The 16,699-nt window shown below is 55.7% G+C and overlaps 2 protein-coding genes across 2 annotated transcripts; both read right to left on the reverse strand.

Annotated features, from left to right (window-relative positions):
- Positions 1-7,417: 7,417 nt before the first annotated feature.
- On the reverse strand, positions 7,418-9,339 carry HOXB5 (homeobox B5). Its single transcript, XM_030839729.3, has 2 exons — positions 8,778-9,339; positions 7,418-8,099 (listed from the first exon to the last, which is right to left on the reverse strand). Exons 1-2 carry the CDS (start codon positions 9,337-9,339, stop codon positions 7,852-7,854), a joined length of 810 nt encoding a protein of 269 aa, XP_030695589.1. The 3' UTR covers positions 7,418-7,851.
- Positions 9,340-11,992: 2,653 nt separating this feature from the next.
- On the reverse strand, positions 11,993-13,724 carry HOXB6 (homeobox B6). The gene is made up of 2 exons (XM_030839730.3): positions 13,278-13,724; positions 11,993-12,252 (listed from the first exon to the last, which is right to left on the reverse strand). Exons 1-2 carry the CDS (start codon positions 13,690-13,692, stop codon positions 11,993-11,995), a joined length of 675 nt encoding a protein of 224 aa, XP_030695590.1. The 5' UTR covers positions 13,693-13,724.
- Positions 13,725-16,699: the final 2,975 nt, after the last annotated feature.

Here is a 16,699-nt window from a genome sequence, read left to right on the forward strand (position 1 = left end):
AAAAAAACAGGCCTGTCTGGAGGGAGGAGGAGCTGGGGGATCCAGCTGTTTGGCCCCTTTAGGGGAAGCCTAGTGGGGCTGATGTGGGTTGGAGTCAGGTCTTCACCTTGGAAGACTTCTTTGGCCCCACCAAACGTCCTGCAAGGACGTGTGGGTAATTGGATTTTTAAAATGTGTGCGGCTGGGTAGGTTTTAATTAAATTTTATATGGTGACTCAAAGGTTGTCTTTGGGAGAGAAAATTGCGCAGAGGATTGGCCATGCCCAGAGCGCTTTCTTTTGTGCAGCTCCCCACCCCACCAGAGCCAGTCTGGGGAGAAGGGTTTCTTCCTCCCTCAGTTTCTCCTTCCCCAGATCTGCCTCTCCCCTCTCCAGTTCCGCTCCCGCACTCCCCGAGCCCACAAGTCTTCCTTACCTCGAGCATCCCTTGCTCGCTTTCTTCTCTCTTCACACACACACACTGCCTCCTCCCCTCTTCCACCCCGCCGCAGCCGCTAGACGCCGCTGCGGCCGGCTCACGCACGCTGTAAACTTTTGACCCTCCAACTTCGCGACCCCTCGGGCAATAACACTGGCCTCACGGCCCAGGGTCTCATTCTGCTGCGCCGGCTGCAGAAACCCAAACGCAAAACGTCTTCCCTGCCCTTCCTCCCCCGCCCCCACTAAGGGCCTTAGGCCTGGAGAAGAGGAGTCAGTCTTTCGGTTGTTCAATAACTCCTCCTCGGGAAAAGATGCTGACTCCACTTCCGGCTTTTTGCACCACTTCCCGTATTTTCACCGTTCTCTCATGTTTAGATGCCTGGAAGAGCTTTTGACGACCCACCCCTCTCGATTCTTGTCCCCCAGAATGGGGCCGCAGTTGCCGTTGACAGGAGTGGGGACATATGGGAAGCCGTAGAATGGGCTGAACTGGAGAAGGGTGTTTCTGGGGTGAAAAGTGGAGAGAGCTTGGAGCAAGTGTTCCTTGGGAGAGGAGGGGGCCATAGGCCCCCAAAAGGCTGGAGAGAGAGCTCAGCGTCCAGGCTTTGCGAGGCCCAGCGGGCCCGGGGCCACCTTGCGCGGCCGCTCGCTGGCGCCTTGGAGGCTCCAGCCTGGCTGTGAACTTGGTCTAAGGCGGACTCTACTGGCAGCTCGGGGACGTTACAGCCTCAGCCTCTGCCTCTCGGCCAACGCAGCGGCCGCGCGGCGACCTGCGCTGTTTCGGTTTCCTTTGCTCCCAAATATCGCTTCCCAAGCCCCCACTTCTCATAGAGAAGGATTTTGTTCCTCCTTTCCTTGGGGCCCTTGGGGGTCGGAAAACAGAAAAGAGAGAGAGAGACACACAGAGAGAAAAAGAGACTGGAACAAGCAGAAGCTCCGATATACAGGGATTATGCTCCATCGTGTCTCCAAGCCCCAAAGAGGAGATGTTCCCACATGCAGGGACTTTCCCCCTTCCGCTCCCCTAAACGCTTCTTTTCAGGCTGAATCCCCTCCTCTCCACCTGGCCCTCCTGGGTCATGTCTTGGCTAGGCAAGCGGTGTTCGGGCCTGCGAAGTACCTTTCCTCTCTAGACACATTCGTCCCTACCCCACTGGGCTCCGAGGTCACGGATCGCCGCAGCCAAAGTCAGCCGCCGCGCTCAGAGGCTGCACCGAGGCCGCAGCTCTGGGGGCTCAGCCCGAATCCACTCGGAGAGAAAGACCAGAGCGTGGCTGTGCAGCTAGGGAGGAAAAGCTAGAAGATGCGAAGACGAGATTTAGGGAGAGAAAAGACAGGACAGAGGACGCCTAAATCATAGAGAAAGGAGAAAGAAGGGGGAGAAAAAGGGATTAAAAGTTATAAAGGTGCTGATATTCGGGGTCCGACAGGTCCAGAACTGCCCGAAGTCCAATCCTCTCCAGTCTTCTAAATACCCCACTTCCTCTTGGAGCCCGAAATCTGGGTCTCAATCAATTCGCCAAAAGGAGGGGAAATCGGTCTAAACCTGTGGGCCTGCCCCCAGCCCGGCCGGGAGCGATGGAGGTGGCGGCGGTGCGGCCAGCGGCACGTAATGTATGCGGCAGCGGCTCGGAGCCCCAAGTAGGCCGGCGCTCCGGCCCTGTCTGCTGACCTCTGCGTGATCCCGGACTCTATGAATTATTGATGAGATATGAGCGTTGATTTCCCCTTTCAGGATGCAAACTCCATTATATTGTTAAAATGGCGATTTAATCGTTGAGAATAGCTTTTGGTGTGGGTTTTTTCCCCAAACTCATTTGCGCCTCCTTCCTTTTCATTTAACTCTCTTAATTAAATCCTTTAACAGATTTTAATCACTTTTTGGAGGGAGGGGTAGGAGGAAGGGGAAAGACATCACTACTATCACCAACAAACACTAAAAACAAGCCAAAAAACCATAAAAAGCTTCTACCTTGGGGAAGTTGAAAGGAAGGTGGGGAGGGGGTGTTAGCCCCTCTAGAAAGGTCGTGCTGGGAACAACCACCAGAGGATACATCCATCCGAGTGCTGGGGCAAACTAACTCTGACAAGGAAGTGTTGGGCCTGGGAGGTGTCTAATTCCACCCCGGAGGAGACTTGTGTGTGGAGTCCGACTGTGGAGAGTAAGTCAGGCTTACCCTTCTTGCTGAGAAGTCGAGGGACATGGAGCTTGGGGAAGACACGTGTTTCTTGAGGGGAGCGATTCTCCAATCTGAAACCCGGGGCACGGCTTACCGAGAAATGTCCATTCTCTTTAGGGCCCCCATTTCTCCCCTCCCCCACCCCAAGCAGCTCGGTTTCCAGGCGGTGTCTGGGTTAATTAATATGGATGTGTAACAGCGCTGCAGCAATCGATAAATCCCGCTGTGGGCAGATCCCAGCCTCGAAATCCGATTACTCTGAGAAATTCCAAAAAATGGAAACAGTGACCAGTGGGCTCTCCGCTAAAAGAGGGGAAAGGTTCTTGCTAAGCTCCATTCTCCTTGGTTGGCCGGGTTGGTCCCCAAGCTGGGAAACCCATGCAGGCAAGCGCCTTCTCTGCTCTGTCCCGAAAGGGACTGAGTCTGGGGGACTGTGCTGAACGGTTCACTTCTCCCTTGCTCTGAATCCTTGGCTTCCACCTCAGCATCCAAACCCCAAGGATAAAGGAACCAGCCCAAGAGAGGAGCTTCCACGTGGATCCTGCCCCCATACCCTGCCCCCCCAAACCCCAGAGAATACTTCTCACAGCCAGGGAAGAGTTAAGTGTCCCTGTTGCAGTTACCGAGAGGAAGCCGATGAAATATGGGCGCTTGGAACTCCAGGCCCGGCTGGCTTTCCTGTTTACATTTCTTTATACTTCCTCCTACCCCGAAGCCTCGGAGAAACAAAACAAAAAACCAAACCCAAAAAATAACCAAATAAAACAAAACAAAATTAAATTGTCCATTGAGTAGTGGTCAAGCTGGCCTCAGAGGGAAAAGGGAAATGTAGCCTTACCCTCCCGCTGCTGACCTCCTCTGCCCTGCCCAGGTGGAGGGTGCCGATGGATAGCATGAGGATTTGACTAGTGGGTTCTGGCCTGCAGCTCAGAGAGTTGGGGCCTGGACCCAGCTGGGGAGGGGAACCAGATGGGAGAGGAGAGAGAGAAACAGCTTTCCCTGAGAACGTCTTGAGGAAGACTGGAGAGGAGGACACAGGTCTGGGGCAGAGAGAGTTCCTTTGCACCAGAAACCATTGGAAAACTCTCATCCTCTCCCCCAACACGTCCTTGCTGGGGTTCAGGGGAGACAGTTGCCCAGAAAACCTGAAGTGGGGAAGAGGAAAGCCCAGCTAGGGTGGGGTCTTCTCCAGGTAGGATCTGCTCAGAGCCGGAGGAGACCCTTCAAGCGTTCTGGCTGTTGCAGCAGAAGTGGGCACCCCCGCCAGAGCTGCTCTTCACCACTCCGGAAAATCTCTCTAGATATGCTCAGCAGATGTCCCTGGGCCGCTGGCCCCAGATATTCTATATCAGAGTTTGCAGGACTGATGCGGGAGGGGGCCAGAAAATCTTTAGTGGCAGTCCCGGTGGTCTGGGGTTTCTGAGAGAGGGTGGCTGGCGGCATCAGAGTGAGACCAGGGGCACAATAGGAGTGGGGTTTCCCAGGAGACCCCAGGTCAGATTCTGTGCCCACTGCACTCTTCCTTTGCATCTCATTCAACTCATTTGCCTTGTCCAGAGTGGAAGCCTGTGGAAGTTATGCCTCCAAAATTTATTGGTATTTTAAATGGTGCTCGACATCCTTTGGGAACTGACCAGAGTCTCCTTTCCATGGGATACAAATGCCCCATCGTTTTGGGGGAGATGTGTCTTCACAGTAAGGTGAGGACCCCAAGCCCTCTGTCCTCTTTGCACTCAAAGCCTGTGAAAGGTCTCCCGTAAATCAGGCCTGGGCAGGGAATGCAGAGCTCAGGGAATAGAGAGCAGCTGCAGGAGAGAGAGGAAATTAGGAGAGAGTGCAGATGTTCTTTAATGTGAAATGGGGAGAATCTTGTCACCCTCTCCTTGTCCCAAAGATCAGAAACCCCTTAAGATGCCACAGGACCAATTCCAGGGACAATGGGAACTGACGAGCTAAATCCAGAGAGGGTGGGCTGGCAAAAGCAGGAGTGACAGGGTGGTTGACCCCCCCATGGGTCTTAAAATTGGGAGGTCAGTTTGGTGAGGAAGAGACCTCCAGTTTTTAGAAGGAGGGTGACTTATCCTTAGAAAATAACGGGCCCCAGGGAGTCAAATAATAAAATCCTTCTGGTTTGTGGTGCCACAAAACAAAGGGGCCTCTAGGCTCTGGTAGGGAGAGAAGAAGGAGGAAGGAGAGGAGAGGAGAGGAAACGAGCACCTTTCCAATTTTCTCTCCCAGCTCCTAAGTCCCTTTTTATTCTCCTGACAGTTGGGGCTGTGTGTTCTTCAGCAAGTTTTATTTTTGGAGGGATTTCCAGGGATCTACTTAAACACCTACATCCTCCAGATAAAAAAAGAAGCTCTCCCCTCCCCCCCACTCCTGGCCAGGAATTTGAGGGAAATTCACCCTCTGTCTGCTCCCTGCTTGGACCTCAGGACCCTACATAGAGCCAAGCCAGAAGGTTGGCCTGGGACCAAAAGGCTGAAGTTGGATGCAAAAGTGCCATGCTCCCCATCCCTGATAGCCCCAATGAGACCATAGAGAAGCAGGGGTACCCCCTTTCACGGGGTTCAAAGATCTAAAAGCCAGAGAGTGTCCCAGTGCAAGGCAGCCCACAGCAGCTGCGTTAGCCTTTCCCCGGACTTTTTCTCAGCTCAGATGTATGCAGATAAAAGTGCCCGGCGGCTCGCTCCCACACACCCCTGACAAATGAATGTCATAAAGTTCCTTTCCTGGGGGTGGGGAGATGTCTGTCTGAAGATACCCAGTAGTGAAGTGGCCCCCCACACACACATACGGGGCCCTCCCTTCAGCAGTAAACACCCCTCCTTCTTGCCCCCTAAATTTCCAAGGGCACTGAAGGAACCCACGCAAGCTTTTTTCCCACAAAGACTCAGACACTCCGGCAAATAAAACCAGGCACCCCGGACTGCAAAGGCCTTATTGAACGGAACTGAGTGCCCCTCTTCAGACACCCAGCTGGTCAGAACTTGGTGCAAAATCAGGCTAAATTTCCCCTACTTATCATCCCACAGTCCTGCCGGAGGCAAGGTTTCCTTCCCCCAGTTCCAAGCCCCACAATTGCGAGGGGAAAAGCAAAAACTGGAAGCGACTTACTGTGGGAGAGCTGGGCCTGGGCTGCTGCCTCACCACCGCCTTCTGGGCTGGGAGAGCGCTCACCTACCTCTGCCCCCTTCCCCACCACTGCGAGCAGTTAAAGTGTCACTTAACATTCTGGAGAATGTGAAATATACCGCGCGGTGTCAACTCCCCAAAACCATAAAACTAACTTTATGGACCTCACGTGACTTTCTCGAGCCAGTGAGGGGTATCTGTCTGACTTCTCCGCGATTTTTACGATCTAACTTCAAGATAAAACCCCTATCCATTTGACATCTAAATGTCATAGCGACTTTTGGGATAGTTTGCTATGGGCAAAGGGGGACAAAGTCAAGGGGGAAGGGGGAAGGAAGGCCCAGTAGAGCCACCAAGACCCTCAGCTGCCTCCTCACCAGCTCCCCTCCCCCCACAAGTCCTGTAAGAAGTTGGGCCAAGCTGGAAGGGATTGACCGGGTAAGTGTCCAGACTTGACTTGTGCTCAGGGTGGAGGCTGACTTGGATGGAGGAGGACTGGCCCCTGGCCCTGAGCCAGTCCAGTTGATGGGGGAACCAAGGGTCTTCCAGGAGGGACCCCAGCTCCTACTCAAGAGGGCAGGTCAGTTGGGCCCCTGGAGAGAGGAAGCCCTTGATAAGTGTAGAGAAGACTGAGGGTGAGAGGAAACCTTTGAAATTGAGCTGATTTTTTTTTGTTTTTTTTGGCCTTAGTGGGTGGCAGAGCTGAATTGGGATTTGGACCAGGGGACAGTGGCGCTGGGCAGGCCTGTTTCACCGCCAAAAGGCCAGGAGCCTCCTGCTCAGGACTTAGGCCCAGATTACTTTCCGCTAAGAGGTTTCCAGAGACTTTTTGGCCAGCTGGTGGAAGGCCAGGGTGGAGTCCAGCTCAGCAAAGGCTTGCTTTTCGCCCCAGCCTTGCCCCTTGCCCCTTGCCCCAGGCTCATGTGGGGTTCCTGGGTCTCTCAGTCCCCCAGGCATGAAAGCCTGTCCCCTGGCCCAAGTACCGCTGACCAAGCAGAGACATAGGTGGTTGAGAGGGGCTGCTGGTGAGCGTCCTGCTTTCCCTTCCCTACACCCCAGATCTATCAAGAATGGTCTAGGGTGTGCCCGGTGATGGGAGAGGCAGGCCCCAGAGAAAAGACAAGTGGAAGGGCAGTGGAGGAGGGGAAACATTTATTTGACTTCAAGGAAAGCTACAAACAAATACCAAAAGCGAATCACTGAGACAGGCCCGCCCGGCAAAGACAGATTTCACATGTAGCACAGCATCCACTCGCTCACTACAAATGGTCTTGGAAGTGAAATGGGTAGGGAGGAGAGGATAGGTCTGACCCAGACTATCCCCATACTTACAAGCTCTGGGCCCTCTATGCCAGACCCATGAATTCACAGAGAAATACACACGACATTTTACACTGAGGGTTATTTTTGTTTCCGGATGCTCCAGGACCAGGCCTTGTGGGGCCTACCCAGGCGGCAGGAACTTAAATCTCAGTATTTACCGGCCCTCTTCTCAACATCACCCTTTGGTCCTCCCCGGCCCCCTCCCACCCCAGGACCAAGTCTTGGGAGACTTGGGCCTGGGAGTGGGGAGGGAGGAGGAAGAGGAAGGTGGAATGAGACACAGTCATGGACTCCGGTCTCCGAGGCCAGCTCAGCTGGGCCCGGTGCTGCGGCACTATCCGACCTCAACTGCTGCCCCTTTTAGAGAAGTTTCTAGCTGAAACTCAAAATACAGCGATCATCCTTTTATAAATAAGTTAGAAGAACACAGATGGGGAGGGGAAAGTTCACATTAAACATGCGAGTTTCTTTTTGTCCTGGGGGAAGGAGTGCAACCACAGACACGAACGTTCAGAAACACTGGCGGATTTGGGGTGAGCAGAGGGGAGTGGGGAGCATGGTGGGAAAATAATAATTATCATTATTATTACAATAATAACAAGATTAACCAGTCCAAGAGAGAGGGAGCCACAGGAAGACTTAAGACCAAACGAAAAATCGTAGCACAAGGCCCGGGCGAGGCAGGCTCGTGGGAACCGGTCCCCAGCGGGCAGCGGCAGCGCGGGGAGGCTTGGAGGGGCCAGGGTTGGGAGCAGCACGGGCTCTTGGGCCGCCCGGGGCTCCTCCCGGCGGGCTCAGGGCTGGAAGGCGCTGCCGGCTGTAGCCAGGCTCATACTTTTCAGTTTGTTGTCTTTCTTCCACTTCATGCGCCGGTTCTGGAACCAGATCTTGATCTGGCGCTCGGACAGGCAGAGCGCGTGGGCGATCTCGATGCGCCGCCGCCGCGTCAGGTAGCGGTTGAAGTGGAACTCCTTCTCCAGCTCTAGGGTCTGGTAGCGGGTATAAGCGGTCCGGGCCCTTTTCCCGTCCGGCCCGGTCATATCTGGAGCAGACAGAGCAGCGAGGCAACGTTATTCCGGTTAAGGGAGGGGGCCCTGGGTGGGAGGGGGGCGTGGAGCAGGACCCAGGCGTCCCTGGCACCCAGCTCACCGCAGCTCCAATTCTCCCCACTCCAGATGCCCGCATCCGAGCTCGCTTTCTGCACCCCTTTCTCCTGCAGCCCCCACTTCTGCTGGCAGCGAGTGCGCCCGGCTTTGTCTCTTGCTCCCTCCCTGTGCCTCACCCTTCGCTGGGCTCAGGCGGTCGCTCACCCCGGGAGGGAGGAGAACGGTTGCACTTTTGCCCTGGAAGGCTCGTTTTACTGCTCGCCCCTCCTCTGCTAGAAACAGTCTCAAAATTTCGGGGGCAAAGCAGGATCCTTCCCCACGTTACATAAACCTCATCCTTCATCCTAAAGCTAGTTCAAGCTGGGCAAATAAAACCTAAGGCGAATCTGGGAACAAATTATTAAAAATACTCCTCCCCAAACCCCCAGCTAAAGACCTTCTTTGGCTCTGTCCCCCCGAGCTGAGCTGTGAGGACCCTCTTAGAGACTTCTTCCCCTCTGGAGGAAAGAAATCTATATTTGAGGAAAAGCCAAGTTCTCCTCGCCGCCACCCCCCCCCCAAACGCGGAGAAGGAAAGCCGAGAAGACAAAAAGGGGAGCGAGAGCGAGAATTACCATGGCTGATGTGAAGCTTCCTCATCCAGGGGAATATCTGCGGAGTCTGCCCCTCGGGCGCGGCTGTGGAGGTGGCCATGGGCTCTGGCTGCGCCCGAGCTAGGCTTGGGCTGCTTAGCTGGCTCGCCGCTTCCTCGGGCTCCGAGGACACGCTGGCCTCGTCTATTTCGGTGAAATTGGCGCTGGAGCTGGCCGGGGTCGCCTGGTCGGAGGGGGACGAAGCAGAGGGCTTGGCGCCGTGGCTGTCGCCGTTGGTGCAGGGCAGGGACTCGGGCGAGGACAGGGAGCAGCTCGACGCCGCTTGCCTGAAGCGGGGCTCCTGGGAGGGCGCAGGGAAGGCGCGCGAGCTCTCGCCCACCGCCCCAAAGTGGCTGGAGGAGGCCGAGGAGCGGTTGACGCTGAGGTCCATCCCATTGTAATTGTAGCCGTAAGAGCCGGTGTGCATGGCAGCGGGATCCCTGTAAGAGCCGCTCAGAGAGCTGCCACTGCCATAATTTAGCAACTGATAGTCCGGGCCATTTGGATAACGCCCCGAGAAGGAGTTTACAAAGTACGAGCTCATTTGGGTGATTTTGGAGGGCTTGATTTGTGGATCGTGGTCGTTATAACCCTGTGCTTCACGATTTATGATGTATTAATGAATTATAGCGATGCACTGTACTTCGTTTTGCTATGTATGCGGCCAAATATGGGGGGGGTGGAAGGGGGATGGGGGGGCGTTAGGGAATCACGTGCTTTTGTTGACCAGTCGTAAATTCTCGCTGATGACCTCAAGAGGTAATTCATGCTCTATGGTTACAAATAATGACGATCCGAGAATCGTTAGGGCCGATTCAATGCGAGCCTCCGAGAGAGGGGGAAAAAGAAGGGGGAGAAACAGGGAGAAGGTTGGCGGCGGCCTCTGAGCAGAGCGCGCCACCTCCCGGCGAACGGCGGGAGCGCGGGCCGCAGACAGCCATGGCGGCGACAGCTGCCTCCCTGCCGGCTCCGTGCAACCGCGGGGCTCGAAAGAAACCCGGCCTAGACTCACCCACAGGGTTGAATCTTTTAGAGGAGAAACCCGGTCGAGCCTTTACCCACTTTCTCGGGAGTGGAGTTCGTCTGTTCGTCGTTTTTATTATTATTATTATAACAACTCTGGATAAGATGACCCAAGATTGAGTTGCTCTTCCCTTACTCGGGCTTTGCAAGTCTCCGAGTTGGGGACGGAAATGGGGGAGAGGTTGGAAGATGTGTGTGAAAAACAATGATTGCAAAGGGTTTCCCCTGTGAGCTCAGCCTGGCCTGCTTCCTGACCGGGATGCAGTGGCCCGTCCACAGCATCCAAGCTGAGCCGGTGAGGCTAAGCTGAGGGTTCGAAGGAGAAGCCTTCGCTTCTCCTTGTTCCCTTGGAAGTTTGAAATCCTCTTTCTGACCTCTTCCTCATCCTTAGCCCAGGATGGAAGAAGGGCAGAGCAAGACAGAGACCCCAAAGGAAGAGGCCGGCTGGGGCTAAGTGGCCTAGTTGCGAGAAAAACGGTGGAGACGACCGTGTCGGGGCTGGGGTTTGGGTGTAAACATGGTCCTGAGAGTTTGGGACCAAGGCAGAATCCTTTCGCCTTCTCACCAGATGCCCGCTACTGCCTTGGGATGCCCCACTTGAGACCCCTTGCTGGCGTCTGGGTAGTTTCAGAATTTGCCCAGCGGCCCACTCCTTCCCCGGAAAAGGGTTCCGAGGACCCGCGGCCCCTTGCTGAGCGCGCTGGGCGGCCAAAGACCGCCACAGCTGGGCCCCTTCTGCCAGGCGGCTATTTTCTTTAAAAATAAAAGAGGGAGAGAGAGGGAGGAGGAAGAAAGGAAAACAGTCTCCGCAGCTTGCCGCCTGGGTGAGGGTGAGGGTGAGGGTGAGGGTGGGGGTGGGGGTGGGGAGAGAATGGGTCGGTTTTTGTTGATGGGATGAGACCGAACTGCCCCATCACCTGGCCTCCTGCCCTCAGGTCTCCAAAGAGCAGGGGGAAAGTCTTGCCCTTCGCCCAGCGCCTGCCGGCGGCTTCACATTCCCCTACTTGTCGCTGAGCTACTACTTGAGGCAGGAAGGGGTGCCGGGAGTCTTCAGCTGAGGGCAAAGAGATAGATATCCGGTGGCCCCAATTTAGGCCAGGAGCCGAGGGCCAAGGCCGGCGGAGACCAGGCCATGTGGGCAGGCCAAAGACCACGGGCCTTGGCGATCCTGTGGAGAGAACAGCGCTGCTGAGGCACTGAGACCCGCCTGGCTCAGTCTCTGCAAGAGCTCCCGGCTGGAGGGCCTTGGTGGCGTCCCTCGTGCCACGGACAAACGAGGAAATGCTAGAGACTAAGAGGGAAACGGCCCTTCTCCGTCCCCCAATTCCGCACCAGGAGAGGCCGTTGTGAGCCTCAACACCGGCGAGGTGAAGCGCTGGAGCTTGGGCCGAACCGCTGCAGCCTTTATCGCAACTGTAACTTCCGAGCCCTCTGGGGCCGACCAGGGCTCCTGCCTTTGCTGCGGAGTTTCCGGCACGGGGACGCAGGGGTGGCGGTGGGGGTAGGGGAGTGGCAGGGGAGGAGCAGAGGTGACCCAGCAGCGAGGTTTTACGTCTTTATTATTATTATTATCATTATTAATAATATTAATATTATTACCGAAGTATTTCACGTCCAGAGCTAAAACAAGACTACAAACACAACACATAGAAAATTAATAAAATAGAACTTTGTTTTCTTCTGGGGCTCCTCTTCTTACTTCTAGGTAGTATGTGCTCCTTCCAGTGGCTTTGGGGAGGGGCTGGGAGAGAGGTCTGGGGTCAGGGAGTCTTCGATGCCCCCGCTGAGGGGACTGCGAATCTACCATTGAACCGTGCACGGGGGACATGGACGAAATGAGACGCGACACGGACAAGAGCGTTTTGCTCTGCTTCCAGGAAACATCAAGTGAGTCCGGTCCTCAGTTCTCACGGGGGAGCCTCTTTGGGCTAAGGAGGTTCCACGGGGATGGAGGGGGCGCTGGGGTGCTGGCTGGGCTCAGGCAGCGCGGCCTCCCAGCGCCCAGCGAGAGCTTTGCGGGCGGGGGCATCCAGGAAAGCAGTGGCCCCGCCTGTCGCGCGCTGGAGAGCAGGTCCCCAGGCTCCCCCGCCCGCAGAGCCTTCTCGGGGCTCTCCGATGCCCTCGGCTCCCCGAAGGCCTCTCCCTTCGCGTCCCCCCGCCCCCTTCCAGCGCCTTCATTCGGCTGGTTTTTCTTCTTCCTCCTCGGCACTGAGCTGAGACGCGCTGAGCAGTTTGCTCTCCTTTTTCCACTTCATGCGCCGGTTCTGGAACCAGATCTTGATCTGCCTTTCCGTCAGGCACAGGGCGTGCGCTATCTCGATGCGCCGCCGCCGCGTCAGGTAGCGATTGTAGTGAAACTCCTTCTCCAGCTCCAGCGTCTGGTAGCGCGTGTAGGTCTGGCGGCCTCGCCGGCCACTGGGCCCAAAGGAGGAACCTGTTACGCAGAGAGGAGATGCTGAGGCCTGGGGTCACCAGGGCCAGAGCCCCCCTCCCCCACTCGACCCTCGAACGGGGACTCTAGCCTGTCCCGGGATGCCCTCCACTCTCCCTGTTTCCCTGCCCCCCTTCCTTCCTCACTCCTCCAGCGCCCCCTCCAGATTCCCTCCAGGTCTCCTAGGCTTACGCCTTCTGTCTAGATTCTTGGTGGGGGGATGGGAGGAGCAGTTTTAAATCCCACCTGAGCCTAGGGGGAGGGGCTGGGAAAGCACTGGCCAGGTATGTCTCTTCCTAGCCGCATCTTTTCTTTCCATCCATCTGGCTCCCCCACCATCCTGTGATAGATTCCGGCCCTTAATCCGTAATGACGTAGATCGATCCGTAGTTGGCATTAAGGGCTCCTCACTTTCGTGTCCCTTTAATGGACATCCATTTGGGACTTAAGGCCGACAAATAATCCAACCTGAGATCCCAGCGCCAGCTTCTCCTTCTGTTCCCCTCCGCCTGCTCCCTCTCTTTCTTCTCCTTATTCTCCCTCCCTCCTCTGACTACCACCCCTTTCCTGGTGCCTCATCTTTCCCCAGCCCCCGACCCCCAGGGAAAACCAGTCCGGGACAGACTCAACCCTCCCTCGCCAGCGTCACGCCGCCCCTCTTCCCATGACGCACTCCGTTTTTAATGAACAGTCTTGGGGTGGGGGGATCGGACCAGAGCTGGGGGCGACAGGGAGAGCCCAGCCAGTGACTGCGGCCCCTGCCCGCCTCCCTGACCCAGAATCCCGGCTGCGGCCTGGCGCTCCGGGAGAACACACTCATTCCCCCTGACTCGGAGTGCATCTGGGACTTTGCAAACTTTGCAACTCCTGAGGGCGGGAGGGCAGCGCGGGAGACCGGTGCAGGCGCCCAATCTTCCCTAAGCTCCGACCCGAGACGCTCTCTCTGGAGGAGAAGGGGGTGCTCTCTAGCTCTGGCTCCGGGAGGGGGGCCCGTGGGGGTCGCGGCGGCCGCAGCAAGTCTCACTCACTGTTGCATGAATTCATCCGCTGCATCCAGGGGTAGACTGGGGTGGAGCACTTCTGCTCCTCCGCCTCGCCGAACACGCTCTTGTCCTGCGCGCAGTCGGACTTCCGCGGCTCCGGGTGGAACGGGGGCGGCTCGTCGGCACCCGAAAGCGCGCAGGCCGACTCCTTCTCGCGGTAGAAGGCCGGCGCCGGCCCGTAGTCGCAGGGCGCCGCCCGGCCGTAGCCGCTGCCGGCCGGCGGGTAATAGGAGGAAGCTGCAAAGCCCTTGTCCTGGCCGGGCCCGGGCCCGTAGGGCGTGGGGTAGTGTCTCAGCGGGTCCGCATAGCCCGACGAGTAGAGCGGGAGCTGGCCCAGGAAAGACTCCTGCCCGCTGGCCAGAGTGACGGGGAAGGTGGAGTTCACGAAATAGGAACTCATTGGGAGGGGAGGCGCGCGCGGCCGCTGCTGCTCCGCCGGGTTTATGATTTGTTGTGTTTTATAGTCCGAGCGCCGCGCCTATTAGTAGTATATCTGAGATTGGGTTTTAGCTGAGGGGGGATGGCGAGGTGCCAGTGAGGGCCAGAAGGAAATACAACCATCTGATCCAACACTGACCAATGGCAGAGGCAGGAATTGTCAAATAGCACCCAGGAGGAGCGCAGCCCGCGCTAGGGACCCGCGCACAAACCTATCAACCTTTTTTTTCCCCCTCCTTCTTCTCCTTCTGCTTTCTCTCTCTCTCTCCCCAACAGCACAACCCGTCCTGTTCCACCTACGTAGGGTCTGCGAAAGAGGCGTCTGTGCCTTTGAGGGAGGAGGGAGCACTTGGATTGATACCACCCCATCCCCCAGTGATCAAATAAATATATCCCTCCCCTCCCCACGCAGAAGAGGAAAAAGTTAATTGTGTTTTCAGAGACGTTAACCCCTGCTTTGCTTGGGGTTAGGCAAGGCAGGGGTTATTCCCTCCAGGGAAGGTGGGTAGATGTCTCTGAATCTTGAATCTCAATCTCCTTAGAAGAGAGCTAAAGGAGGAGGCTGTTTTCTCGGGGTTTGTACTGGTAGAAGGGGAGAAGAGTTCTCCACTGATCAGCATTGTTTTCAGAAAGCGAGAAGCAAAGAAGAAACCCTCTCTTCCCAGGTTTTGAAAAACGTTTTTCCTGTTTCTCAGCTCTACTGCATCTCCTCCAAGCCTGGGTTTGTTATTCCTGCTTCTCTGCAACTCTTATGGTCTGAGAGACAGGCCAGAGCCTGCTGCCCAGAGGACCCAGAAGACTGGGAAATGGGAGCAGGGTCTGAGGCTAAGCGTCTCCCTCTGGTTGTGCAGCTAGGCTAGGAGCTTCTGGGAAGGCTACCGCTGCCGCTGCCCAAGACATCTTGCCTGGTTCTAGTATGTACTGCTTACTCTTGGCACAGGAAGGGGCACGGGGAAGAGGGGGATAGGGAGAGGAGGGGTGAAAGGCATCCTCCAACCTAGGTTGTCTGATCCCTATCCTGCCTGCAACCCTCCCTCCACCCCACCTCCTACCCCAAAAGACATTAGAATATACTGGGCTATAGATTCTTAGGAATCAAAGCTGTTTCAGTAAGTCTGGGTTCAGGGAAGAAATTGTTCCCTCCTCCAGGTCTGGGTCCTCAAACCCTCCTGATATTGGAGACAATCAGAGACCACTGGGAAGAGAGGAGCCCTTGCTCCTTTTCCAGGTCTCTCCAGAAGCTGGCAGTTCTCTTTAAAATTAATTCTTTCTCAAGACTTGGTTTTTGTTTAGTTTTATAAGGAGAGAGGGGGATTGGGTCCTCCTGGGGTTGCAGCAGGCAGCTTACAACTATCATTCCGTATCCCCTCTCCAGATGCTCACTACCCTTCTGTTTGTCTCTCAGCATCTCTACAATCCCTACCACGTCTCATGTCTGTATCACCCGCTTGCTACCTACAAGCTTTGGTGTGAGAGAGTGTGTACATCTCTGACTCTCTCTCTCTCTCTCTCTCTCTCTCTCTCTCTCTCTCATCTAAGGAAAATGAGCATTGGAGGCAGGCTGGAAGACTCAGCCATGGTGTATTTTCAACATTCTAATGTGCACGTGGAGGCTAGGCATAAAGGGTGACAACCTTTGGACCTGGGGCCAGGAAAGGGCCAGGGTGGGAGACAAAACCTGATGATGAAGGGGCCGGGCTGACCCTTCTCTGTTGTTCTTTGGACTCCTTTTTATGGGACAGTTCTGCCCACTGAAGATGGCACACAAGGCATTAGGAAAAGAGGTAGAGGGCTGAAGTTGGTGACCAAGGGTGGGAACTTGGTTGCTTGCAAAGTGGCCTCCAAGGCTCCCTGAACTCAGGACAACTTCTGGGCTGCAACTTCATGGCTAAGTGGCTATTCCCAGTTGTCCCATCCACCACTTCCTAGCCCAACTCTTTGGGGGGTTTTGTCAAGATTTAAGAAAATAAACTCAAGCCTCCTAATGATGGAGAGTCATAAGTGCTCTAATCCAGCTGTGGTCAGGCCCACTCCTGGAGAGGAATGGGGAGCATTTGGGCTGGAGGAGCAAGGTGGGGGGAGTGCCTCGTGTACCTCCCTCCTCCTTGCTCCTGAGGCGGGGCCTTCGGCCTCAGCCCTCTGTGCCTCCTCTCTGGCCACAATGTCCTCATACTAGGACTGGATGGTGTGGGCTTTTCCATGAAGCCTGGATAACATAAGATTTGGTGAGGGAGGAAGTCTTCCCCTGTGATAGAAACACAAGAATAATCGCCTTATCCTTAGAGTCACAGCCCCAAATTAACCTCACCTCTGCAGGTTGCCCGTCGTGAGATGGAGCCGCAAAGGCAGAGCCTGGGCGCCTGGAGTCCGGCATGAAAGGAAATAGCGCCTCATCGCTCTTATCTAAGCCCAGAGGTATTTATGAGCGTTTATTCGTCTGATCCGTTTGTTTGGGAGAAAGAGCAGGCAGGCAGGGCTGGGCCAGAGGCCGCCTGGCTTCTGGAGCCAGATCTCTATGAATCTGTCTGTGGTTCCGTCCACTGCCGTCTGTCTGTCTCCAAGGGGGAATATGTAAATACACAGTGGGCACAGCCATCGGCAGGTCTGGGGTGTCTCCCCCTGCTCAACGAGAAAGTGTGTGTATGGAGAGGCGGATATAAACGTGTACTAAGTCTTGAGTACACAACAGAAGGATTGCATAGAAATCCCACAGGCAGGATGTATAATTGTAATTTTCTGAGCTATGACCCTGTGGTCCTGTGGACGTACACACATTCCAGCTCCCAGGGAAAAGTCTAAGTTGTGCTCAGCTCTGGAGTAAAATTCTCCTGCACCGGTAATCTCAGGGAGGATATTTGCCAGTAGGTGTGTGGAGGGGAGGGGATTGAGACATTGTCCAGGCTTCCCACTTCCTCTCAGCTGCAAAGCTCCCCCCACCCCCAGCTCTTAGGACTGTGGGCACCTTCCCC

The sequence above is a fragment of the Globicephala melas genome, chromosome 20, assembly GCF_963455315.2.
Source record: "Globicephala melas chromosome 20, mGloMel1.2, whole genome shotgun sequence".
NCBI classification, from domain to species: domain Eukaryota; kingdom Metazoa; phylum Chordata; class Mammalia; order Artiodactyla; family Delphinidae; genus Globicephala; species Globicephala melas.

Coding starts and splice junctions, on each gene's coding strand:
- HOXB5 (XM_030839729.3), bottom strand. CDS start 9,339: ATGAGCTCGTACTTTGTAAACTCCTTCTCGGGGCGTTATCCAAATGGC. Junction 8,100..8,777: donor GAAGCTTCACATCAGCCATG/GTAATTCTCGCT, acceptor TGTCTGCTCCAG/ATATGACCGGGCCGGACGGG.
- HOXB6 (XM_030839730.3), bottom strand. CDS start 13,692: ATGAGTTCCTATTTCGTGAACTCCACCTTCCCCGTCACTCTGGCCAGC. Junction 12,253..13,277: donor GCGGATGAATTCATGCAACA/GTGAGTGAGACT, acceptor TCTGCGTAACAG/GTTCCTCCTTTGGGCCCAGT.